The sequence below is a fragment of the Orbicella franksi genome, chromosome 3, assembly GCF_964199315.1.
Source record: "Orbicella franksi chromosome 3, jaOrbFran1.1, whole genome shotgun sequence".
Lineage (NCBI taxonomy): Eukaryota > Metazoa > Cnidaria > Anthozoa > Scleractinia > Merulinidae > Orbicella > Orbicella franksi.
Window position 1 is genome coordinate 20,116,024 of NC_138147.1, and position 27,110 is coordinate 20,143,133.

The following is a 27,110-nucleotide window of genomic DNA, read 5'->3' on the forward strand; positions in this document are numbered from 1 at the left end:
CTCATCTGTTCCAAGGCCAGAGCAATTTCTTTCGCGGCAGCGGTGGTAGTGGTGCAATACTTTCTTTTGGTCTTCTGTGAAGAGATCTTTGATTATGCCCTCGACAACACTTGAACTGACCGAAGATTTTTTAGAAGAAGCACACCTCGCCTCAGTTGCCTCAGAAGATGTTGACTTCAGACTCCGTTTAGGTGGCAGTTCCAGCGGTTCGTCTTCTTCGTCTTTGTTGTTGTTGTTGCCGCTGGTTGAACTTGCATTTGAGCGCTTTCCACTACCACTGCTCGTAGGAGCGAAAAAATGAGTTATTTTTGACATGGTCGGTGAGAAATACTCTCTCTCTGAGACAAATATACACGCTGTAATAATAAAACCTATAAAATAACACCGCGCGAGATGTGAGAACATATTCCCGCTTTTGATCTGTCGGCGACAACCGGGCGACAACACGCCAGACGGAAAATAATTGAATGCATTCGCTCTCACCACAAAAGTCACAAAACTTTGCGTGTCCAGTTTAAAAAACAGTTTCTTGAATGAAATGAATTACAAAGTATTATAAATAAATATTTCATCTTTGTTCCCTGTACAGTAATAAATAAAAGTTAACTTTTCTCAAATCATAATTAAAACAGAAATTACCGAAATTTGCATTTGCCAAGTTAGCGGTAATTTGACACTCAGATTAAAGATACCGTAAACATCTTCAATTTGCATACTAGCACATCACAAAAATCGTTTTTTTCCGAATTGTAGATAGTTCATTGCTTTTGGCTTTAATTTGGTCCAGTTTTCTTTTGTGACTTTGTCGTTTTCAGTTGTTCTATTTTAAGCATTAACTTCTATTTTAAGTTTACTCTATATTCAAAACAAGACTTTCGCACGTAAATAACGCCTCGCGCTAACGAAATTCTCCACACAAACCGTCGATAAGTTTTTCTTTTATTAGTGTACCAAATTCAATAATTATTATTTTAGTGTAAAGCCAGAGCTTAATCAATGTCAGAGACGTTTAAATTACTCATTACTGACAAAGAGGTTTTAATGTCTGTGCCGGATGCCTATTTCAGCAAGATGTATATAAACAATTTTCAACGCCGTACATTATTTACATGAACGAAAAATTATTTTTTTGAACGGCTCCACATCTGAATAAAAAAATGGCTACAGGCCTTTAAAATTTAGCCGGAGAATTCTACGTAGTAGCCGGAGAATTCTCCGATCCCCGATGCCTAATGAACACCCTGCATGATGCTGCCCAGGGTTTCCTCTTGATCTAAGCAGGACCTTAAAGACGTCAAATTTCTCTTTATCATAGAGAAGACCCTTTCTTCACCAGCATTCGAGTGCGATATGGTAAGGACAAGCGGAGCAATCTTGGAGAGCCGAGGGAAATCCTTATGGCCTTCCAGGGTGGTCATCTCTTGCAGATGGTCCCAAACGATGTCGGGTCTTAGCCGGGTGCCACCTTTATTGGCATTGGTCAACTCCCTGACTGACTTTGGAAGTTCCTCTTTGTCCATTGTGGCAAAGTCGTGGACCTCCTGAGTCAGTTCTTCCAGATCTTTCGCTGATGTAAAAGGGCACAAGGTTTGGGTACCTACAAAGGAAACCAGTCATTGAGAAGCGTTTGATAACTGTTTTACTGAGACAGCCATAGCCGCAGTGCCACCTGTGCAGAGCAAAGTGCGCACAGCTTTATCTACAAGGTGAAAATGAAGACAAGGAAATTCCCATTGCAAACAATCGGCCCTAGGGGATTTTTAACTCAAACAATTTTTCGAGCTCCTGGAATTAAGGGTTTTATAGACTTTTTCCACACAATCACTTGTCCATTTAAGTACATGAATTGGAAACAGTAGGCCCTCAAATCCTTTGCCTAGTGCCTAAAGTTTCCAATTCATGAATTTTTCAGAAGTGAAGTTTTATTAATTTAAAACTATTTGACATCGCGACTTGCAGCTCTGACCCGCTCACATTTCAAAGTGCTTGAATTTTCAAAAAACCCACAAAAGTAGCTTACCTCGAGTAGTTACTGATGGCTGGACGTCAACTAGAGGAATCTCCTTCACTTTCTGTGAAGCAAGTCTCCTCACTCCCTCAAAGCCCAAGGGAAGGGCACCTAAGAATTCATTTTGCAGCGAACCAAAATTCATGCTGGCAATCTTCGCTTCGAGTGTAAACAGCATGCGAAAACCGGCCAACTTTCTTCCATGTATTGTGCGTTGGATTGGTTGATTTCTGACCAATTACGATTCTCGTTAAATATGTATCGATTTGATCGCTCAGTTTCCCATTTTCCGATGTTTTCCAATTGAGAACAGCTCAAATAAGAGCACTAAATCCACTTTTTGTTTTATTTTCCTTTTTGGATTCTCGAAAATAACAAAATTGATGAAAAAAAAATTGAAAAAAGCCACGTTAGTTATTTCCCGGGAGATTTGGTGTTCTAAGCGGGAGACCGGGAGATTTGATGAAAAACTTAGAGACTCCCGGGAAAACCGGGAGAGTTGGCAGGTATGCTTGCCAGCAAACAAATGCACATCTCCTGGTCATTTTGAATGCCTGGACAACTCAAATGCTCCTGAAATTCAGCCTTCAAGTTGGCCATAGTACTAATTCGAACATTCGAAGTCAACTCTTCAATTTAGCGAAACACCTAATATTAATGGTCTTGTAAAAGCCACAAAATCATCAATATTCGGGCTGGCACAATGCACGCGTTGAGTAGTAGGCTCGCAGTGACTGCACAGTTACTATTCCAATGTGGCGTCGGGCTCAGTTACTATTCCAACATGGCATCGGAGTTGGGTGCTCTCGTTCGGGCCGACTAACTACGAACAGTGTCTACACCTGATTGAGTGAGTGAGTGACACATTTGCATATCACAGTCCCCGCAACAAACACGTTTCCACGCTTCGCGTATCCACGAGCTCAAAAACCATGTGCTCTTCCTAAACTTGATACCTAGTAGCGACAACGATACATACGATCAGCAGTGACATCCTGAATGACTCACTGAAATGTCTGCAACTGTCTGTGCTTGAATTAAATGAATCTTAGTCATATCAACCATGATGGATTTCAAAGTCAAAGAGGGTGCAGAAAACATGTTAATACCAAGGAAAGTTGGTTCTTTTATTTCAATAAAAAGCCCAATTCGAAAGAAATCACAGATTCGCTAAAGGTAGCAAGAAATGTTCAAATGGTGAACACAATTCAAGATCAAACAAGTGAGACTACAAAACATGCTGGAAAGTTACTTCCCTCATTTTCATTATCGTGTGACATTGGCAAAGTATTCACGAGATGGTTGACTGGAAGTGGTGGCGGTTGCAAAAAAGATCGCGCAGCTCAACAAATAGTGACAAGATGCTTTAAGTTTCTTAGATTTTGTTGCTAAGACGAGGAAGAGTTGATTTTTGAAGTGCTGGAAAGTATGGATTTGATTCTTTGATTCTGTCCGATGCAAACAGGCAAGTGCTTAATGGCTGCATCTCGTACGTCAGACCTTTGCTTAAACCCCAGTGTGATTTCGTTCTTGTCAACAGAATTGGGGGAGATCATGAGCAAACTGGTGTTTGATGCAATTGGAAAGTACATCCATCTCACGCGACATCGCCAAATTGTTGAAACGCAGAGCCTCAATGACCTCACTAGCGAGTTGCTAAAGTTCACTATCAAAAGCAACGATCCCATGAAGTTGCTTTGAAGGGTCACGAGTGCCTACTAAAACTTCAACGTGCCAAGGGTTCAGAAGTGGACGAGGACGTCCACACAAGACTCGGAGATTCAGTTTCCGACGCTGGGCCTTCAGTTGAAAGAGCGCAAAATATCAGCTCCTGCCCCAAAAAGGACACCCTGCCTGAAAGAATCTGCGCTCTCAGCACAGGCAGCCCAAGCTCTCTCTATGAACCACACAAGCAACACAATATGGCATCAAATTATAAGGGTTTATATGGGATTTTCTACAAGATATCCTTGGAGGTAGTTCAAAGTGAAAATTCTCAATAAAAATGGCTTACCTTGTTCCATACATGTGTTGTTTGCTCCTGGTGTGGTTATTTTACCGATTGAACTTGATTTAAGCGACTTTTTTGAATTCCGATTTTCCCTTTATAAAGAGAGGACAAGGCAAAACACCTCAGTCGGAGCAGCCTGCTGAACGAAGTCAAAAATCCCAGGCTAAAATGTACCCACGGTCACAAATCCACCATAAAATTCAAGGGCAAAGGTTGATCTTTCATTTCAATCCTCTAGCCACACAATTGCAGCCCTGCAAGCGACGCCAGGCGGCTCTTCGTGTCCCCAGTGAAACAATAAAACTATGGAAGACCTCCGTGTCGTTTGATCCGCGACCCAATGACCATTGAAATCGGCTTGGTAACCTCGTCATGTTGGCAAACCAAGACTCGCAGGGGTACTAGACTGCAATTTGTCAAATTTGTCAAACGTAAGATCAACGGCGAAAGCTCCGTAGAAACTGAGGAGATCATTTTTGAAGTGGAAGTCATGGTAAGTTTTCAGGTTTACGCACCTTTGAGTTACTTGGTCCTCGCCTCACCAATTTAACTTCACCTCCCCATAATTCATTAACAATTCTCCCGAGCAAAACAGAGTTCAATTTGCTTACGGCAATTTCTTTCTCTTCGTATGTTCTAGACAAAATTTTGATGGCTTCCATTACAGTTTCCTCACAATATTCATAATTCCACAATACCCTAAGAGAAGCAAATTTAGTTTATCAGCTCGCGAATATTTTATACAAACAAATCAAAGGTGCATAAACAAGAAAACTTACCACGACTTCCACTTCAAAAATGATTGTATCTCCTCAGTTTCTACGGAGCTTTTGCCGTTGATCTTAAGTTTCTTTGGTTTTGAAGCCATTTTGCAAAAGCGTTCTGTACGATTTTTATTTTGCATTGTAAATTCGACCTGAGGGGATTACAAGAAGTTTAGTTGACAAATTGCGGTCTAGTACCCCCACGAGTCTTCGTTTGCCGACATGACGAGGTTACCAAGCCGATTTCAACGGTCGTTGGGTCACGGATCAAACGACACGGAGCTCTTCCATAGTTCTATTGTTTCACTGGAGACATGAACAGCCGCCTGGCGTCGCTCGCAGGGCTGCAATTGTGTGGCTAGAGGATTGAAATGAAAGATCAACCTTTGCCCTTGAATTCTGCGGTAGATTTATGGCCGTGGGTACATTTTAGCCTGGGATTTTTGACTTCGTTCGGCAGGCTGTTTCGCCTTGTCCTCTCTTTATAGAGGGAAAATCGGAGTTCAAAAAAGTCACTTAAATCAAGTTCAAACGGTAAAATAACCACACCAGGAGCAAACAACACACGTCTGGAATAAGGTAAGCCATTGTTATTGGGAATTTTCACTTTTAACTACCTCCATGGATATCTTGTAGAAAATCCCATATAAACCCTTATAATTCGATGCCATATTGTGTTGCTTGTGTGGTGCATAGAGAGAGCTTGGGCTGCCTGTGCTCTCAGAGGAACATTCGTCATGTTTTGAAATTCACAAAAGAAGAGGACGATTTTCTAAAGGAAGGAATAACTAAGCACGGGTTTGGACAGAGGACTGCTACTTTGAGAGATGAAGATTTCCAATTTCAAGACGGAAGAAAAGCGGGCTCCCTAAAGAAACGGGCTGGAATGAACGTGGCCCTAGCTTAAGGTGGATCGAAACAGTTTAAACATCTCCATCATGACATAACTTTGGTATTGGATCTCAACTACACCAGAATTGATAAGGAAAAAAACATTTAGTACACAATTCTATACAAAAACAAAAAAAATTATAAATTCAGATAGCCATGGTCTCAACATTGGTTGCCATGGCAACAACCAAAGAGGTTAAAGAGACCCTATTTCGATCCACCTTAACAAACTTTAATAAATGAGATAAGAAACTGTAAGCACAGTTGCACCTAAAAAGACATCTTTTAATTCGGGTTTCACTTACATAGCCTCTTGCAAAATTTGCTTAATTCACATAGTAATCAACCTATGAGCTAATATGCAATCCACGAAGGAAAAGAAAACGATTCTTGACAGACAAATCAAAGTCTGCTTACTATTGGACTGATGTAGCAAAAAACCGAACTCTTAATCACCTGGCTGTTTAGTTGTCTACATGGAAGTCTTGCTCTGTTCATGTTGTAATGATTTGGTCAGAACAGAACAGAGTTGCTCCTGATTTATACGAATCGGCGCTGTAATATCACGGGGCATAAATTTGAAAGTCGCACAAACTTCAAAGAGAAAACAAGCAGAGTTTAATTTGGTATCTAACACTGTGACGTTTTTCTTAGTTCAACAATGACTTTGTAGTGGCCCGTCAAACGCTCTGAGCAAAAAATAATCCTCTCATGTCCATCGCATCAATTTTCTTTCATAATTATCCATCCAGATAATAGGTGATACCAATTTCATTATCTGGTGATTACATCATTTCAGCTGCAGTTACACTGCACTTAAAGCATGCGAACAGCGAAAACAAATGACCTAATCAAAGGCACTGATCTCACTGACAACTACTTGGTAGCATCTTTTTCATGAAACAAATGCTGCTTGTTTGAGTTCAGAAGCTCTGAATCAAAGTATGATTGTTTAATTTCAAGGTCAAGATCAAACTGCACTGATAAACAATGGTTTACCGTGCAACGAAAACAAATATCTTCAGCAAGAGTTGCCCATTGAGGCTTTGGTTAACACTAAAGGGAACAAAACCTCCAGCAAAATCAAAACATTTCTGTACAAGGGCATATCTAAAAAGTGAATTTTTTGATGGCTATGTAGAAAATCATAGTAGACTCGAAACCTTATTTATTTTTCAGCTAAAACTCCTCTGAAATGCTAGTGAAGTCCACAAATGCAACAGTTATTACAGAAAATCAAGCCAACTGCAAACAAAATATTCTTCCTTGTACATTTCTGCAAAATCCGTAAGATCCGACCTATATACAGTTTTTTGTGAGAGCACTTCAACTTATAGTTTGACATGACTGTTAGCTAATTGGTAATATTTCCTAACAGCAAGAGTGCTATAGCACTTCAACTTGACGTGACAGCTGCTCAATCGATAAGACTTTTCTAACTGCAGCGGATTTCACAGATTCTGTGGATATAATAATTATCATTACTAATACCTCTCTTTTTACTGTAAGTGTCTAAGATTGTAATTATAATAATAATATAATAATACTACATTACTTTTCTTTTTAACTGTAAGTATATATATTTAAATAACAGCATTTCCGCAAAATCCGTGAAACCCACTGCATTTGGATATTCTTTGAGACAGTCTGAACTTCCAGTTTTACATGGCGTCTGACAAGGAATTCCACCAAATCCGTGAATTCCGTCCTATTTGGATCTTTTTAGAGAGGGTTTGAACTTCCAGTCTCAAATGGCAGTCGGCAACTTAGTAAGATATTCTAATTACGACGGATTTTAAGGATCTAGCAGAGATATGAATATGTTAACTATGTATTCTTCTCTTTATTACTGTAAGTATCCCTTATAAATATTAAATATATTCTAAAAGACACTTAGGGAACAAGGACATTTGGGAAACGATCCTCTACATTTTCCAAAATTTTTACAGGGTTTATTTTACTGCCTTCGAGAACATCAAAGTGCTCTAGATTTTGAAGCTTGGTTCTATTTTACCTAAATGTTTAATAGATGCTTTTTTAGCTTTAAAGCTGAACTTGTTGGTTTATTTTTCACAAATTTTAAGCTTTTTCGGCTGTTCCGATATTTGTAAAGGAACGTTCCTCTGGGATCGAGTGTTCCTCATTTTTGTGTTCCTATTAACCTTAAGAGGACCAGCTTTTTACAGAGTAGGAACATAGCGTTCACTGTAAGGTAAGACAAGAACATTTTGTTCCGAGTTGTCAACTGCAAGTGGAACAAATTGTTCCCAAATGAGTGATTTAGGACTGTTTTGTTCCGAGTTCCTTTTTGTACATGGAACACATTGTTCCTAACTTGATAAATTGGGTCTGTTTTGTTCCGAGTTCCTATTTGTGCATGGAACACATTGTTCCTAACTTGATAAATTAGGACTGTTTTGTTCCGAGTTCCTATTTGTGCATGGAACACATTGTTCCTAACTTGATAAATTAGGACTGTTTTGTTCCGAGTTCCTATTTGTGCATGAAACACATTGTTCCTAACTTGATAAATTGGGTCTGTTTTGTTCCGAGTTCCTATTTGTGCATGAAACACATTGTTCCTAACTTGATAAATTGGGTCTGTATTGTTCCGAGTTCCTATTTGTGCGTGGAACACATTGTTCCTAACTTGATAAATTAGGTCTGTTTTGTTCCGAGTTCCTATTTGTGCGTGGAACACATTGTTCCGAAATTAATAAAGAAAGACTGTGTTATTCCGATTTTGCTATCTGTGAATGGAATATATTGTTCCGAAATTGGTCATTAGGAACAAGTTTTGGACTTTATTGTTCCGATTTATTGATCCGTTAACTATGTATTGTGTCACTGAATAGGCGTGTACAGACCTGCCTGGGCAAGTTTGGGTTGTATCTCACTGTCATGAATTTTACACAATAGTAATGAGTGTGGGCAAGCAAGGGCATGTTTTGGCAAGTTGAAACGTCCTTTTGTTTCGGCTAAGATTTAAAGGCGATTGTGCTAGCCACATGTTGTTTAAAGGGAAAAAATGAGCAAGAAGTGCAAAGTCAATTGGTCAGATGTCCAAGGAGCATCACCCAAACCAAAGCGGCTTCACTTGGAAAAGGATGAAGCAGACAGCTTTTACCATTGCCCGATACAAGAGTGTGAACATGATGGATTTCAAAGTCAGAGAGGCTGTAGAAAACACGTTAGCACTAAACACAGTTGGTTCTTTTATTTTGACGAAAGGCCCGATTCTAAACAAGTAACAAAGTCGCTGACGATTGGAAGAAATGAAGATGAGACAAGCGAGACCACAAAGCACAACGTGAAGTTACTTTCTTCATTTCCATTATCATGTAACATTGGCGAAGTATTCACGAAATGGTTGACAGGAAGTGCTGGCGGTTGTAAGAAAGATCGTGCCGCTCAACAGATAGTGACAAGGTGCTTCAAGTTTCTTAGATTTTGCTGTGAAGATGAAGAGGAGTTAACGTTTGAAGTGGTCGACTTTAGTTTGTGTTCTCCAAATCTGTTGTTTAAATTTATCGACTACTTACAAGATGAATGTAAGCTCAGTCATGGTGGGCGTTTGGGCTACATAGATGCTATTTCTGAATTGATCGACTTCAGAAAACTTCATGGCGCATCAGAAGCAGTTCTAAGAAAGTTCTCTACGACAGAGTTGTACCTCAAGAGAGCCCGAAAAACAGTTGCAAAGATGATGAGATTGCAGTGGACACAAGATTTAGACATCAAGACTCTGGAAGCAAGAGGGCACTGGGCAACAATGGAGGAGTTATTGGAGGTGGTGAAATTTCATCTGCCGCGTTACGAAAATACCGTGAAAATGTGCAAAACCAGTCCAGCCCAAGTGAACCCCTCAGACCTAACATTTGCCACAAAATTTGTAGCCATGTATCTGTTCATCAAGGTGAAGGGATCGCGGCCCATGACGTACCAATATTTGACGGTGGACATGATTGCCACAGCTAAGGAAAACGGTGGATTTATCGATCAGAAAACGTTCAAGACGGCTGGAAAATATGGCTTCGATTCTTTGATTCTGACCAACGCAAACATGCACGTTCTTAACGGCTACATCTTGAACGTTAGACCGTTGCTTAAGCCCCAGTGTGATTTCGTTCTCGTCACCAGAAATGGAGGTCAGCATGGCAAACTGGGCGAAACTATGAGCAAACTGGTTTTTGATGCAATTGGAAAATACATTCATCCCACACGTTATCGCCAAATCGTCGAAACGCAAAGCCTCAATCAGCTCACTAGCAAAGAGCAAAGGTTTTTGTCTGAGGACCAGAAACACAGTTCTGCGGTTGCTAAAGTTCACTATCAAAAGCAACGATCGCGAGAAGTTGCCCTGAAGGGTCACGAGTGTCTTCAAAAACTTCAAGGTACCAAGGGTTCCGAGGTAGACGATGACGTACACGCAAGACTTGGCGGTTCAACGTCCAGCTCCGGGCCTTCAGTTGAGACAGCTCAGAATAAAAACAGCTCGACCCCCATAAAGGATACCCTGCCTAAGAGAAACTTGCACCTTCAGAGGAAAACTCGTCATGTTTTAAAATTCACGAAAGAAGAGAATGATTTTCTGAAGGAAGGGATAACTAAGCACGGGTCTGGACAGTGGACAGCTATTTTGAGAGATTCCGATTTCGCATTTCAAGACGGAAGAACGGCGGACTCTCTAAAGAAAAGGGCCGGAATGAAAATGTCGCTAGTTTGATAAAGAGACTGGAAAAGTGTGGACACTGACTTTCAATGCAAAGCTGATGGGTGTAAGCAGAGTTTGTTGTACACAAAACAGACAAAAATCAATTGCTTTATTGTAAATGCATCTTCCTGTCTCCAGATGACAGCAAACTCAACAAACAGGTTATTTTCTTTTGGAACTGGCCTATCACCACTGTCAATATCACTGTAGCATAACGACTGTCTAGTTCACAGTGCTTTCAAGAACTATAATCTCTTAATGTAACTAATAGCCATAATATTTTTCCTTTAATTCACATCGTGTGCAAAATAGTCAAACGTAGCATAAGCGCAACGTGGTATTCCTTAACAATGCACACACTAATACATGTGCAAATATGAACATAGAAAGAATAAGTCGCACGCAAGCTGTCTTATTACAAGCCCATGAAACTACCAATCTACGGTTGCGTACTAGTCTGCATAAAACGAGTCAGGGTCATTTGCTTCTTGGATGGATGCGCCTGGCTTTGAAAGTGCGGCCTCTTCACTGACGTAGCTGCTACAGGGTTGTGAGCTCGAGCAATGCCTGGGGACGCTGGACAGATAGCTTCCACGTCGTCATTCAGAATGTACATTGGTGTCTTTGGTGCCGCCGACCAACATTCTTTGTCGTCTTCGTCTGAGCTCCTGCTTCTGGCAGGCAGATTTGCTGGACGCTGGCTGGGTGGGAAGACTCTCACTGGCAGCGGAGAGAACAGGTCTCGTATGAAATTCACGCAAGAACGGTCTACCAGCTCGTTGCTAAGGCAGAGCCTCTTGCGTTCTGCCAGGGCAGCCGGTAGTTTCAGCGTTCCATGACGCTTGTGATAACAGCGCAGTTTTTCGCAATTGATTCCCAGGAGACTTTGCATCACTCTTCGTTCTTCTTCGTCTCTTGGATCTTCCATTCTTTCGCTTTGCTCAGCCATTTCCTTCTCCATAGCTAAAAGCCACGGCTTCCCAAATGCTGTTCTGATCCTTTCCTGTTCCTGATCTTCTTGAAAGGCAGCGAGGTCCCTTCGAATCGGTGTGGGCAGCGGCTCGTTATGGTCGTGCGGGAGCAACGACACGTGCTCCACCGACACTCCCCTCGTTTGTAAGAAGTGTTGCCTCTTCTTATAGCACCTTTCTTCAACCCTTTTCAGCCTTTCCTTTTCAGCGAGATGACTTTCTAACATGTGGCTCAGTTGGCGGTGACGTAGAGAGCCAGGTGAGCATTGTGCCAGCCTAGCTTTCAAGGTCGTCAGGGTCTCGTCTTCATCGGAATCGCCGACATCTTCAATGGTGTCCTCTTCAGAGCTTTCTTCTCGGGATTGCGGTTCTGTCAGAAGGCCGCAACTCTGTTCTCGTCTACAATCGCCCTGGGCGGTTTCGTCGACTTCTTCGTCTATTAAAGAAACGCTCAAAATGTTGCGCAACTCCTCCTCAGGCATACCACTTTCGTGCACAGTGGGCATTGTACTGGCCTGACTGCTCGGGCTGTCTCCTACGATATTGTGCGCCCACACAATGCAATCCATAGCATGTTTCCTCAGCCACTTGTTTGCTTCAGGTTCGACACGAGGAAGACTCTTGAAGTGGTACTTGCGCAGGCGTTTGTCCATAGCTTGATTGTGAGCTGCACCAAAATCCATTTCCACCTGGCAAGTTATGTACATGGTCGCAGTGCAATGGAAACCTTGAGGCTTTTTCCACTTCGCGTCGTGCGACGTGAAGCCCCCTTGACATATGATTTTCCAGTCATCTATGTCGAGCAGGGTGGCATATGCCTCGTCTAGGAAGATAACCTCTGTCAGGTTGTCGATCATAGCCATGTTGAAACTCTTTTGCTTCGTGACGCGAGCAATTCGGCTTAGGGGAATGATCTGAAAAACAGGTGAGAAGAGGCTGGTCTTTCCGCTGTCAGCTGAGCCAATAGCACACAGCACAGGCTGTTTGTGTTCTTTGGGACGGAACAACGCCAGGAAATCTGCACAAAACTGCCGAATTTCATCTTCTGTTAGGCTGTTCCTTAGGATTGCCTCAAAATATCTTGGCTCCGGGTCCTTGAGTCGGTCGTAGTCCACAAACGCGCGTGGAGTTGTGAGACCCTTCTGTTGAAAAGAGCCAAAACAAAAGCACATCAGGCAGTGCTACAGATTGTAAAGATTGGGTTTGAAAATTTGATTGTATCTTCTTATTTAAATGTTAAAACAGTCCAGTGTATTCTTCTCACCTGAGATTCTGATACCGGGTTTAGCGTATAAAGCGTATATGAGATGAATTAATTAACATCAACTACTACTACTACTACTACTACTACTACTAATAATAATAATAAATAAAATTAATTATTATTATTAGTAGTAGTAGTAGTAGTTGATGTTAATTAATTCATCTCATATACGCTTTATACGCTAAACCCGGTAAACACGCCATGTACAGAGTGAAATGTGCCTACTGCATGCTAATGAGTTGTTGCAATGATCTTTCTCTGTTGTTGGCGTATATACCGGTTTAAGCGTATATAGCGGGTTTGAGTAAATTTGTTAATCAACTCTGGCCATATCCGTAGTATATGCCATACCCAGTATACACGCCAACAACAGAGTAAGATTCACTTCATCAACTTACCTTTCATTTTTACTGTAAGTATTTTGATACTTACAGATCAAAACGTGATAGGGAACAGAAATTTTGGGAAACGATCCCTTACATTTCCCAAAAATTTATCATGGCGTGTTTCGCTGCCTTTGAGCGAAACAAACTTCACCAGTTTTTAAAGATTGTTTCCTTTTCACCTAAGCGCTCGATTTACGCTTTTTTGAGTTTTTCTTTAGTCTTTGCCTCGTTTTTTCGCTGATTTTAAGTTTTGTTGGCTGTTCCTATATTCCAAAAGGAACGTTCCTCAAGTATTGACTGTTCCTCGTTTTTGTGTTCCTATTGACTATAAGAGGACCAGATTTTTTACATGGTAGGAACAAAATGTTCACACTAGTGTAAAAGAGGAACATTTCGTTCCAAGTTCCCAACTGTAAATGGAACATATTGTTCTCAAACTGATAAATTAGGACTGTTTTGTTCCGAGTTCCTTTCTGTGCATGGAACACATTGTTCCGAAATTGATAAACTAGCACTGTTTTGTTCCGAGGTCCCCTCTGTAAATGGAACACATTATTCCCACATTGGTCATTTAGGACTGTTTTGTTCCGAGTTGATATCTGTTGATGGAACACATTGTTCCCAAATTGGTCATTTAGGACTGTTTTGTTCCGAGTTGCTATCTGTTGATGGAACACATTGTTCCCAAATTGGTCATTTAGGACTGTTTTGTTCCGAGTTTCTATCTGTTGATGGAACATGTTGTTCCCAAATTGGTCATTTAGGACTGTTTTGTTCCGAGTTTCTATCTGTTGATGGAACACATTGTTTTCAAGTTGGTCATTTAGGACTGTTTTGTTCCGAGTTCCTATCTGTAAATGGAACACATTGTTCCCAAATTGGTCATTTAGGACTGTTTTGTTCCGAGTTTCTATCTGTTGATGGAACACATTGTTCCCAAATTGGTAAATTAGGACTGTTTTGTTCCGAATTCTCATCTGCCAATGGAACATACCGTTCCCAAATTGATATTTTTGTTCCGAATTCCCATCTGTGAATGGAACAGTTCATTCCCAAATTGGCCACTTATTACGAAATATAGGACTGTTTTGTTCCGAGTTCCTATCTGTAAATGGAACATATTGTTCCCAAATTGATAATTTAGGACCTTTTCTTCCGAGTTCCTCTCTGTGAATGGAACACATTGTTCCCAAATTGGTCATTTGGGACCAGATTTCAGACCATTTCTCTGCGCAGTCCTATTTTGTTCCCAAATGGAGGTGTACTTTGTAAGGCAAACAATAGGGCACGCTCAGACCTGCTTGGGCAAGTTTGGTTGCATGTCACTGTCATGAATTTTGCACAATAGTAATGAGGGCGGGCAAGTAAGGGCATGACTTGGCAAATACAAACATATGTGCAGTTCCTTTGCTTGTCATCGGCTCCTTGGTTATGGGTCAGATTTAAAGGAGATCGTGTTGGCCAAATGCTCTTCAAAAGGCAAAATGAGCAAGAAGTGCAAGGTCAATTGGTCGGATATCGATGGAGCATCACCCAAACCAAAACGGCTTCACTTGGAAAAGGATGAAACCGACAGCTTGTATCACTGCCCAATACAAGAGTGTGACCATGGTGGATTTCAAAGTCAAAGAGGGTGCAGAAAACACGTTAATACCAAGCACAGTTGGTTCTTTTATTTCGATGAAAAGCCCAATTCGAAAGAAATCACAGATTCGCTAAAGGTAGCAAGAAATGTTCCAATGGTGAACACAATTCAAGATCAAACAAGTGAGACTACAAAACATGCCGGAAAGTTACTTCCCTCATTTTCATTGTCGTGTGACATTGGCGAAGTATTCACAAGATGGTTGACTGGAAGTGGTGGCGGTTGCAAGAAAGATCGTGCAGCTCAACAAATAGTGACAAGATGCTTTAAGTTTCTTAGATTTTGTTGTGAAGACGAGGAAGAGTTGACTTTTGATGTGGTGGACTTTAGTTTGTGTTCTCCAAATTTGTTGTTCAAGTTTATCGACTACTTACAAGACAAATGCAAGCTTGGACATGGTGGACGTTTAGGCTACATAGATGCCATTTCTGAAATGATCGACTTCAGAAAGCTTCATGGCGCATCAGAGGCAGTCTTTCGAAAGTTCTCTGCAACAGAGCTGTACCTCAAAAGAGCGCGAAAGACGGTTGCTAAGATGATGAGATTGCAGTGGACACAAGATTTAGACATCGAAACACTAGAAGCGAGAGGCCATTGGGCAACAATGGAGGAGTTGTTGGAGGTGGTGAAATTCCATCTGCCGCGCTACGAGAATACCGTGAAGATTTGCAAATCGAGTCCAACTCAAGTTAACCCTTCAGACTTGACATTTGCCACGAAATTCGTTGCCATGTATCTGTTCATCAAAGTGAAGGGGTCGCATCCCATGACTTATCAATATTTGACGGTGGACATGATTGCTACAGCTAAGGAAAAGGGTGGATTCATTGATCAGAAAACGTTCAAGGCTGCTGGAAAGTATGGATTTGATTCTTTGATTCTGACCGATGCAAACATGCAAGTTCTCAATGGCTACATCTCGAACGTCAGACCTTTGCTTAAACCCCAGTGCGATTTCGTTCTCGTCAACAGAAATGGGGGCCAACATGGTAAATTGGGGGAGATCATGAGCAAACTGGTGTTCGATGCAGTTGGAAAGTACATCCATCCCACGTGTTATCGCCAAATTGTTGAAACGCAGAGCCTCAATGAGCTCACTAGCGAGGAGCAGAGGATTTTGTCGGAAGACCAAAAACACAGCTCTGCTGTTGCCAAAGTTCACTATCAAAAGCAACGATCCCGTGAAGTTGCTTTGAAGGATCACGAGTGCCTGCAAAAACTTCAAGGTGTCAAGGGTTCAGAGGTGGACGAGGACGTCCACATAAGACTCGGAGATTCAACTTCCGATGCCGGGCCTTCAGTTGGAAGAGTACAAAATATCAACTCCTCCCCCAATAGGGACGCCCTGCCTAAAAGAATCGTGCGCTCTCAGAGGAACATTCGTCGTGTTTTGAAATTCACAAAAGAAGAGGACGATTTTCTAAAGGAAGGGATAACTAAGCACGGGTTTGGACAGTGGACTGCTATTTTGAGAGATGACGATTTCCAATTTCAAGACGGAAGAACAGCGGACTCTCTAAAGAAAAGGGCTGGAATGAAAATGCCACTCGGTTAGCAATTCAACTAGCAAAAAACAACAAATGCACACCAACTAAAATGCAGAGGAAACTGGACCATTTAATTATCGCAATTCGACAAACAGCTAGCCTGTTAACACATCTACGGAACGCGTTTTATAAATGATCAAACTGTAATAAACTCTAATTTCTTGGACACAAAAGTCTATTCTTGTAACGAGTTATCGTAGGTACATGTAGCGTTCTGAGTGCCTAATTCTATTTACTTGATGTGGAAAATTATCAAACTACTGAAAAAGACCACCCTACGGCCTATCTTACGAGGAAAAAAAACCGCTTTTACTTTTGACTAGTAAAGTATCGAGTTAGAACGTTCTGGGATTTTTTGACTGCTCGTTGACTGCTGGATTGCCTCTTTCGCTTCTTCTTGTTAGAAGTACTAGCTTGAAGTAGTTCAGCAGAGACGGCACAGTCTTGGAAGCTTGAATGAGGCACAGACGCACCACTTATGCTCGGAAGAGGAGTGATGAAAATACTCTGTACCTCTTCCGTCTCATCCACTTCATTACACTGCTGAGTGATGAAAATACTCTGCTCCTCATCCGTCTCATGTGCATGTTGCCGATGCTTTCCAGTGAGTTTTCTAGACGACTTTTCTCGCCACGTAATTTTCATGTCGATGCCATTTTTTGTCGCAGTGGTCAGCAATCAACAGTTATTTTACACCAAACAATAAACTCGATTAACAAGCCACAGTGACCGTAAATTCGTGAGAGGAATTTAGAAAATGATGTCCACTCATGGTCCCAGTAGGGGCTATCAACAACATCAACCAGAACTAATGAGGCAAGCGAAAAGAGTTGAGAAAATATTATCTACAGCGGCGTGTTTTCATCGTGTATCACACAATTATTACGACCCATGTTAAAAACACGAACAAGAAATAAACTGAGACAGTTCTCATCTTGATGTTGGGGAAGGTAGGAAAGCAACGTATCAGTGTCACTGGCTTTTGAAGAAAGATGTAACATTTTCTGTCACCGCAAATGTGGGATGTAGTTCAATAAAAACAGTTGAAACAGAATATAGAAACCATAGATAAGTAAAATCTTGTATTTCAAAGGCCAAAGGATAAAAGTGCAAAATGTTATGCTTAAGTTTTGCAAAGAGATATTAAAACAAATCTGAACATTTTCGCAAAATCCGTGAAATCCGTCCCTTCCGCCGTGATTACAAGAAAGTTTCATCCAACTGCCTCTCAGTACTGGAAGTTTCCACCGAAGGTTTTTCCTATTAATGGCGGAAAGGACAGATTTTACGGATTTTACGGATTTTTTAATTTAATTTAAATCTTCTCTTTAAAACTGTAAGTATAATATAAATAATATATTATAATATATCATTAATAATATTTTACTGCCAGTCTTAAAGAGAAGAATTAAATAAAACCAATTTAAAAAATCCGCGAAATCTGCGAAATCCGTCCTTTCCGCCATTAATAGGAAAAACCTTCGGTGGAAACTTCCAGTACTGGGAGGCAGTTAAGTGAAACTTTTTACTAAACACGGCAGAAAAGACGGATTTCACGGATTTTGAAACATTGATAGATTTAACTTAGTCATTCCCTTCCATGTCTCAGTCAAGTGTCTTCTTGTGAGAGAACAGTTTGGACTGTTTACCTTTAATTTTTCAACTTTATTTCAAAATCCAACAATGTTGCTGTTTTTCAATTTTATATTGACTGGGAAATTGCAGTTCAACTTCTAAATGCTTTTACGCCATGGAGCGACAATGAAATGATATAATATCTAAGACTTAACAGATTTAACGGAAATTAGCAAAAAAAAAAAGAGGACATTTGGGAAACGATCTTTTCTCCTCGCCCATCCTTTCTTCCCATCTTTTCTCTTCGCTCATCCTTTTTTCCCGTTTTTTCTCTTCGCTGATCCTTTCTTCCTGCCCTTTCTCTTCGCCCATCCTTTCTTGCCGTCTTTTCTCTTCGCTCATCTTTTCTTCCCGTCTTTTCTCTTTGCTCATCCTTTCTTCCTGTCTTTTCTCTTCGCCCATCCTTTCTTCCCGTCTTTTCTCTTCGCTCATCCTTTCTTCCCGTCTTTTCTCTTCGCTCATCCTTTCTTCCCGTCTTTTCTCTTCGCCCGTCCTTTCTTGCCGTCTTTTCTCTTCGCTCATCCTTTTTACCCGTCTTTCCTTTTCGCTCATCCTTTTTTCCCGTCTTTTCTCTTCGCTCATCCTTTCTTCCTGTCTTTTCTCTTTGCCCATCCTTTCTCCCGTCTTTTCTCTTCGCCCGTCCTTTCTTGCCGTCTGTTCTCTTCGCTCATCCTTTTTTCCCGTCTTTCCTCTTTGCTCATCCTTTTTTCCTGTCTTTTCTCTTCGCTCATCCTTTCTTCCTGTCTTTTCTCTTCGCCCATCCTTTCTTCTCGTCTTTTCTCTTCACCTATCCTTTGTTCCTGTCTTTTCTCTTCGCCCATCCTTTCTTCCCGTCTTTTCTCTTTGTTCATCCTTTCTTCCCGTCTTTTCTCTTTGTTCATCCTTTCTTCCCGTCTTTTCTCTTTGTCCATCCTTTCTTCCCGTCTTTTCTCTTTGCCCATTCTTTTTTCCCGTCTTTTCTCTTTGTCCATCCTTTCTTCCCGTCTTTTCTCTTTGCCCATCCTTTTTTCCTGTCTTTTTGCTTCGCCCATCCTTTCTTCCCGTCTTTTTCCTTGCCCATCCTTTCTTCCTGTCTTTTCTCCTCGCTCATCTTTTCTTCCCGTCTTTTCTCTTTGTTCATCCTTTCTTCCCGTCTTTTCTCTTTGTTCATCTTTTCTTCCCGTCTTTTCTCTTTGCCCATTCTTTTTTCCCGTCTTTTCTCTTCGCCCATCCTTTCCTCCCGTCTTTTCTCCTCGCCCATCCTTTCTTCCCGTCTTTTCTCTTCTCCCATTCTCGACTAGAGAGCCTGTTAGCCCTGTCTACGCGCTACATCGGAAGTTAAGTACTATGCCTCTGGGAGTCAAAAATGCCCCAGCTGTCTTTGCAGGCCTCAGGAATGTTTGGATGAATGTTCAAATGAATGGATTGCACTGAAACGGAACTACTAGGGCTTTCTCGATTATGCTAGTATTTTTTGGCATTGTTTTGCCAGGTTAACACGGTCTAAGAATCAATCCAGAACACTTTCTTGCAATCGCTGATCGCGGCGAATTCTAGTGCTTCTTTACACGTACTGTATAATCTTGCAAGCGAGAGGCACCCATCAACTCCAAGCGTGGTATTGACTTTTTCTTTAAAGGAGCAACAAACGCTTTAACCATGAGCGGTATGCAGGAATAACTGCCAACTGCGAGTTTCCATCTGAGGAATATGGCTGAACCATAGGCTTTCTCTCCTCCGACACAAAACCCGTGAATCTCTGGCAATCCAACCGCGTTGTCAGGCTTTAGCTTTCTGCTGAACCCGAACTTAAGGTTACAGTATACCTTCGGGTTGGCAATTTTCTTCAAATTTGGATTTTTGGGTCAAAGTAGTGGTCGAAGAATAATCTCTAATTTCTGAAAAAAAATTTGAAGAAGGCTAAATATTGGCGGAGAAATGGCGGTTTTACGTTTTCACCGGAAGTAAAAGTTTACCTCTTGATTGACAGCTCTATGGTGCGTACGCAATCAACCGAGACGATTTTCGCAGGAATTACCTGTATGGATGTCACGAATTGACTACTCAGTTGATCAGCATTGTTGTTCTGACTACCCAGCATTTTTGGTATTAGGTGTAACTCTATTAAGTTATAAGTAGACATAGTCCACGTTGAAACTATGGACCAGTTTGAAAAAGCGAAAACAGCGAAGAACGAATGAAAATACACCAATGACTGAAGAAGCGAAAATTTGCCACGCGGATGAAGCTAAGCTATCGTATAAGGCGAGCAAAATATTCGTGGTAAGAGAAAAGAAAGGTTCTGTAAAAATTTCGGAACTTGACAGCAATAACAGGGATGTTGACAGAGACTCTTCTGATGAGTTCGATATCGACGAATCGCCAGACTCATTGAGACCATTTGAAATATTATCCATGCACAGTTGACCACACACAGTACAGTTACTCCCCGCACTTTCTTTTGTTTGTTTTCTTCGCTCAGCCACTCTAGCGTTTGTATCCTTTTTAGTCTTCCCCATTTTGCCAGACCAGCTTCAAGAAAAACCGAGCTACAGAAAAATTACCTCTCCGCCCTCAGTTCCTTGAGCACATTGCGAAACACAATGTCGTGAAGACAGAGTTACAATGAAGAAATACCAAGGAGTCGACAAAGTGTCATTCAACTATGTATATTCAGAAAATAAGTGTTTCACAAGGCAGCCATGAAAGCATACAGAAAACCATGTGTTTCTCGCGAGTGTTACACGAACCATATCAAGTAAACAGAAACCGCTGACCGCAACTCGCTTGATTACAAATAACAATAAAATAGCGTAAGAAAATGTAATTAGAATGTTCACTTATTATAGTCTCTAAGTCTCTACGACATCCTCCGGGGGGGCGAGGAGGCTGTTCGTCCAATCTGCGATTCTCATCATAGCTTCAGCAGCTGCAGCTCGTCTAGGTCTGGATGATGTGACTGTAGTAGATTGTTGTTCAGGACAGTCAGGCGATGCAGGTCTAGAAGCAGCGGTACTTGCAGTTATTTCAAGTGGATACAGTTTATTGACTGGTCTGTTGGTGGATCTGGTACTTGTACGTATGTGCGCTGCGCGAACAAGGCCATCACCTCCTCTAATCACTTCCTCTACGACTGCTAGTTTCCAGGACGATCTGGGACCCTCGTTATGGACCAACACTACGTCTCCTTTCTTGATCGATTGCTCATTGGTCCCGGTGGTTCTGTGGAATTCGCAAAGAGAAGTCAGGCATTCGTGTCTCCATCTGTTCCAGAAACATTCGAGGATCTGAGCTTGTGCTGCTACACGTTGCCTCATGTCAGAGGTACTTCCATAGTCGGGATCAAATGGATCATCATCAGCAATGGGATAAGGCAGTGAAATGATTCTTCTTCCATTTAAGAGATGAGAAGGTGTTAGGGGCTCTTCATCTGCACAATCACTTGATACATAGGTGATAGGGCGATCATTAAGAATGGCCTCTACTTCGACGGTGAGCGTTTGGAGTTCTGTCAGGGTGATAGATGTTCTGCCAAGTGTCTTCTTAATAGCTCTCTTCGTCAGTCCAATAAGTCGCTCCCAGAAGCCTCCATACCAGGGCGCTCGTTTAGGGATAAACTTCCACTCAACACCTTGTCGGCTGAGCTGTTCCTTTAGTGAGGGAGACTGGAATAGATCATTGAGTGTTTCTGCAGATGCAAGGAACGTGGAAGCATTATCTGATATCATGTGCTGTGGTAGAGATCTGCGACTTGAGAATCGCCGGAAGGCTTGAAGAAAACTTTTCTCTGAGAGGTCACTGACGACTTCCAGATGTACTGCTCTCTTTACAGCGCATGTGAACAGAGAAATGTAGCTCTTGGTAATGCCACTCTCTGATCGCACATAAAGGGGTCCGGTGAAGTCCACTCCAGTCACTGAAAATGGTGTTGCTTGTTGGACTCTCAGTTTAGGTAAGGGTGCAGGATCTGGAGCTCTGTAGGCTGTCCCTTCTAGCTTTCGGCATGTCACACAGTGCTTGAGTTGTTTCCTAACGCGTTCACGTATGGACGTAATCCAAAAGGTTTGACGAAGTGCAGTTACTGTGGCATTGACTCCAGAATGTAGTTGCTTGACATGAGCATCATGGATGATTAACTTTGTGAGCGGATGGCTTGGAGGAAGGAGGAAGGGAAATTTTGCTGAGTCATCCCCCCCCCCCCGCAGCGAAGAAAGCCATCGGCATCAAGGAAGAGACGAAGCTGCCGTACAAGGGGGAGGCGAGTTCAAGAGCGACAAGTCAGGTTAGCTATTTCATCAGGGTAGGTCAGTGCTTGACAGGTCTTGATCCATTTATGAAGAGCGAGGTGTTGTTCTGTGGCGGACAGAGGTCCCACATGCTCTGGTTCTAGTTTGCGCATTCGTCTGAGAAGGCGCAGGACATAGGCTGTCACACCCACCAGTTTAGGCAGCGTACTGTATTTAGAGGCATCAATGACACGGTGAATTCCAGTCTTCTCTTCTGGAGGTTGTGCTGGAACAGAGTCACTAGTGGGGGTTTCTTCCTCAAGTGGCTGCAAGAGATTCAGGTGAAGGACTTGTGAGGGTTTCCAGTGTGGCCATTGGGACTCAGACAGAAGCCACTGTGGACCATATTTCCACAAAGGGGAGCTCTGAAGTTGTTGTGCATTGATTCCGCGAGTGAGTAAATCAGCAGGATTATCCGCTGTTGGGCAGTGGTTCCAGTGTGGCATGGGAGATGTCCCTTTGATTTCCTTCACGCGGTTGGCCACAAACTGCTTTAACGGTTTACAGCTTGACAGCCAATGGAGAACTATTTCACTATCAGACCACAGCTTGACCATCAGGTTAGGGTGTCTGGACTTGAGCGTCTGAGAAATGAAACTTGCCAATCCTGTGCCAGTTAGTGCAGCCATGAGCTCTAACTGTGGTAGGGTCAACTTCTTTAAAGGGACGACTCTCGATTTAGCCATGACTAGGGAGCACTGATCGCCACTGGTGATATAGGAGACAGCTCCATAGGCCTCAGGACTGGCATCCCCAAATACGTGCAAGTAGGGTACAGTGGGCTGTGCTTCAGAGTTTGGGAAGAAGCGTCTAGGGAAGGTGATAGTAGCTGCTTCCCTTATGTTGGCAGCAATCTCATGCCATCGGCTGCTCAGCTCAGGTGAAAGTGGCTCATCCCACTCCAGCTGTTGTTGCCACAATTCTTGGATCAGCAATTTGGCCCTTATGGTTACTGGAGACAAGAGCCCTAGAGGATCGTAGACCTTGGATGAGACTTGTAATACACTGCGTTTGGTAACCAACTGCTGTTTGGGCTTGTCTTTGCTTGAAGCCAGAGTACGGGTATCTGTAGAAGGGTCCCATTTCAAGCCAAGAATGTTCACAATGTCATTTGTATCAGTGGTACCATCCTTTGCAGCTTGTGCTCTGAGTGATGAGCTATTTGAGGACCAGGAGCGCAGGTTGAAGTGGGCGTCATTCATGATGGACTGTGCCTCCTTATAGTAGTCAACAGCTTCTAGTTCTTGATCGCAGCCTGAGATGACATTGTCAACATAGATATTCTCCTTCATATCTTCAGCCACAGTTGTGTTGTAGTTGTCCAGGTGGTGGTGGAGTGTTGCATTCAACATGAATGGGGAGCTGGTAGAGCCAAACAGAACAGTCTTGAAGCGGTAGATTTGAAACTTGCTTTCCGGATCCTCAGGGTTAGATAACCAGAAAAATCTGGTAAAGTCTCTATCACTTTCATTCAGGCCAACATGGAGGAATGCCTTTTCGATGTCTGTTGACAAGCCATAAGTGAAGGTACGGAATCGCAGAAGAATCGAACACATGCTGTTAAGGAATGGGGGGCCAACAAGAAGGCAATCATTCAGGCTAGGGGCGTCAGGTGAAGAGTGGAAGCTGCAGTCATAAACAATTCTGATTGGTGTTGTAGCTGAGTCTTTCTTTACTGGGTGGTGAGGGATATAGTGCGCATTGTCTGTAGGCTTGGCATCATCAACTCTCTCAATGAATCCACGTGCTTCGTGCTCAGTTATGATGTTCCCATAAGTAGTCAAGAGTTGAGGTGTGGCAGCAAGACAACGAACCATAGAATGGGTGCACCTTTCACACTTGATGTAATTTGTTGGAAGTATTGGGGAGTCCTCCTTCCAGGGGAATTTTGCATTGAAACTGCCATCTTGATTTCTTGTGATTGAGGTATTGATGTAGTTTTCCAGGAAAACTTCATGATCATTCTTCTCTGATTGTGGAGAGATGCCCATAGCTTCTAGAGACCAAAATTTTTCTAGGTCAAGTTCACCCTTCTTTGTAGATGACATGGTTTGCAGTAAGTTCACAACGGTAGTTGAAGGGAGACTCGAGGATGCTTGTAATGGTCCTGAAAGGAGATAACCAATTTTTGACGCAACCGCTGTTGGTCCATGTCCACGGATAACATGATCTTCAATCAAATCCCAGTAGTGATCCACACCAATAAGAAGTGAAACTTCAAAGCTCTCATCAGATGTAATTGGATGTGCAAGTTTTAGTCCTCTAAGGTGAGGGAGGTCTCCCATACCTTGGTGCATATGGGTTTGAAGGGGTGTAGCTATCTTCTCTACCACTAAAACATGGAGTGGAATTTTTTCACCAAAAGTTGTCACAACATTTACGGTAGCCAGAGGAAGGTGTCTAACAGCTGATGTTTGTCCTCCAAAGGCTGATAGATGAATATCTTCCTTTACTGAGGTTTCTAGTCCCAGTTGGTTAGCTAGGGTGTGAGTGATGAATGAACGTTGAGCCCCTTCATCAAAGAGAATGTTGGCTTCACAACAAATGTGATCTGTGCACACTGTAGCTATAGCTGTCTTGAGCAAGGAAGTCTGACCCAAGTGTGGCAAACTGGTTGGAGGTGTGAGTTGTATTGGTGCAAGAGTGGCATGCACATGAGCTGCTGGTGGTTGTTCACATTGATTCGTGGCTTGGAGTCTGGTATTAGGGGTACTAGATGCTTGATGTTGATTAGTACCTCGGAAGTTGGCATTGGGTGTGAAAGGTGGTGGCCCTGTGCAGAGACTGGTGTGGTGCTTCCCTCGACATTTATGGCATCGGTATCATCATTGACAGGCAGTAGATTTGTGGCTTCCCAGGCAGTTAAAGCAGCGTTTCTCTCCCTTGACGATAGCCCACCTTTCTTGACAGTCAGTTACCACATTGCAGTTGTATGCTGGGTGAGGGCCCTTACAATATGTACATTTCCCCTTTGTTCCTGGTGGTCTAAATCGTGGAGGGTCTGGTAGTTTTCTGTCAGTTTGAGTGAGAAAAGAGTTGGTGACTGCAGGGGGAACTCCTGTACGAGCACCCTTTGGAGAATTTGTGTGTACGCCTATTTCCAGGATTCAAATTTCTTTGAGGATGGATTACCTTAACTGTTGGAACTTCCATTCAGGACCATCGTGGTCGCGAGCCAAATTTGTTCGCATATGAGAGGGTAACTTTCCCAGAACAATTGGAAGAGGAGATCCCCATAAGTCTCATGAGACTGTCTGAGAGATTCTAATCCTCTTACATGATTTTCCATGGTGTCATAGAATAGTTGCAAGCTTGAGAGTTCATAGACAGGGTTCGGGAGATCCAGAAGAGCTTGCATGTGCGCATTGATGACTTTGTTTGGTTGTCCAAAACGTTCCCTTAAGAGGTTTACGGCTTGCTCATAATTGCTATTTGTAAGGGGGAATCCAGCCACAGCTCTCGACGCATCACCCATTAGTTGAGCCTTAAGATAGGTGAATTTTTGGACCCCACCAAGGCCTGTGTTAGAGTGGACTGCTGCTTCGAAAGAATCCCAGAATGTGAACCAATGTAGTGGGTTTCCAAAAAAGGTTGGTAAGTTTAACTTTGGAAGACGACTACTGTGATTGTGAGGGTTAGGAGTTTGATTACTTGACGAGTGAGGTGAAGGATTCGAGGTATTCCCAGGTGGATTTTGTTGCGGTGGTTACATATTCAGGGGAACGTGAATAACTTGGGAAGAGGCTTGTTGAGTTCCGTTGGAGGCACCTTGAGGTACGGGTGGAGGTTCTGATTGCCCATTCACTGGTGAGGGTAAAGTTTCTAAAGTTTCTAGCGGGGGTTGATCATGACTTCCTGAGGCAACTTCTACTGATGCATTCCCATGAGGTAACAATAGTGATTGTCCCACAGTATCGGAGGAAACAGTGTTTAGGGTTTTCTTAGAAGGTAACACATTAAGGAAGCTACTTATCTGTGAGGATGTTTCGTCGATTTCATCCTGAATAACTTCAGTCTCGAAGATGTCTTTCTCTATTTCGTCTGGTTCTTCGAGTAGAGCGGCGATCTTTTCGTCCAAACCCTTAATTTTCTCCTTCTTTCGTGCCAGCTGTTCCACAATGTTGTTCAGAGATACAATGTCTTCTTCTGTTGGTGTTTCCTTAGCCATGAGAGTGGGAGCCTTCTGAAGAATTTGTGTTAGATGAGCTCTGTAGCCCGCTCGTGAAGCTCTGTGTTTGGGTAGATTGTCCGTCATTCTTGGCCTGAAATCCTGGTCCCGGCACCAAAATTATGTCGTGAAGACAGAGTTACAATGAAGAAATACCAAGGAGTCGACAAAGTGTCATTCAACTATGTATATTCAGAAAATAAGTGTTTCACAAGGCGGCCATGAAAGCATACAGAAAACCATGTGTTTCTCGCGAGTGTTACACGAACCATATCAAGTAAACAGAAACCGCTGACCGCAACTCGCTTGATTACAAATAACAATAAAATAGCGTAAGAAAATGTAATTAGAATGTTCACTTATTATAGTCTCTAAGTCTCTACGACACACAAAAGTTTTTTAGAGATTCGCGCGTAAATTTCACCAGGAGGTTAACGGTAGTAAACTTTCCCTGCACGGATTGGCTCAGTTATCTGAGAACCCAGTTGAAGGCGTTTGTGGGCGGAGTTTGTTTGCGAAGCAGAAGATTTTTCTTAGCGCTGTTTTCTCGAATAAATTTTTCACTTGAAGCAGACACTTTAAAGAGTTATAAATCAAAGGGAATTTATTCAATTGCTCTCAAATTTGGACAGTAGCTAGTTTAAGATATAAACTAAAAAAGCGTGTCTGGGAATGGTTAATTTCGAAATACCTTTTCTTCGAGCACGATTTTTGTACGATTACTCCACATTTTTTTAATCCTATTTCGAAAATGTTCTGTAACTTTTTACTGCAATTGAATATGTCAAAACGCAGACACGTTTTTTAAGCGCTTTGGGCCCCGAAACCGAGGAAAAATTAA

General features: G+C 42.3%; 5 protein-coding genes across 5 annotated transcripts in view; 1 reads left to right on the forward strand and 4 right to left on the reverse strand.

Annotated features, from left to right (window-relative positions):
• Nucleotides 1-22,005, reverse strand: part of LOC145482408 (uncharacterized) — a gene marked incomplete at its 5' end in the record, with an annotated part of 215,205 nt that extends 193,200 nt beyond the window's left edge. Inside the window, one exon of the mRNA XM_081461037.1 lies at nt 19,619-22,005. Coding sequence (XP_081317163.1) covers nt 20,668-22,005 — 1,338 coding nt within the window. The remainder of the gene's footprint in view (nt 1-19,618) is intronic.
• Nucleotides 1-27,110, reverse strand: part of LOC145482621 (uncharacterized) — a 148,008-nt gene that overhangs the window by 69,041 nt on the left and 51,857 nt on the right. The gene's annotated exons all lie outside the window — the stretch shown is intronic.
• On the forward strand, nt 8,494-10,542 carry LOC145481667 (uncharacterized). The gene has a single exon (XM_081460190.1). The coding sequence runs from the start codon at nt 8,703-8,705 to the stop codon at nt 10,398-10,400; it is 1,698 nt and encodes a 565-aa protein (XP_081316316.1). The 5' UTR covers nt 8,494-8,702; the 3' UTR covers nt 10,401-10,542.
• On the reverse strand, nt 16,488-18,530 carry LOC145482407 (uncharacterized). The gene is made up of 2 exons (XM_081461036.1): nt 18,001-18,530; nt 16,488-16,878 (listed from the first exon to the last, which is right to left on the reverse strand). The coding sequence occupies exons 1-2, from the start codon at nt 18,446-18,448 to the stop codon at nt 16,511-16,513; spliced, it is 816 nt and encodes a 271-aa protein (XP_081317162.1). The 5' UTR covers nt 18,449-18,530; the 3' UTR covers nt 16,488-16,510.
• Nucleotides 22,014-25,234, reverse strand: LOC145482586 (uncharacterized). The gene has a single exon (XM_081461184.1). The coding sequence runs from the start codon at nt 24,396-24,398 to the stop codon at nt 22,080-22,082; it is 2,319 nt and encodes a 772-aa protein (XP_081317310.1). The 5' UTR covers nt 24,399-25,234; the 3' UTR covers nt 22,014-22,079.

Coding starts and splice junctions, on each gene's coding strand:
- LOC145481667 (XM_081460190.1), top strand. CDS start 8,703: ATGAGCAAGAAGTGCAAAGTCAATTGGTCAGATGTCCAAGGAGCATCA.
- LOC145482407 (XM_081461036.1), bottom strand. CDS start 18,448: ATGGGCAAAGAGAAAAGACAGGAAGAAAGGATGAGCGAAGAGAAAAGA. Junction 16,879..18,000: donor TTTTTTTTTTGCTAATTTCC/GTTAAATCTGTT, acceptor ATAACTGTTGAT/TGCTGACCACTGCGACAAAA.
- LOC145482586 (XM_081461184.1), bottom strand. CDS start 24,398: ATGCACCAAGGTATGGGAGACCTCCCTCACCTTAGAGGACTAAAACTT.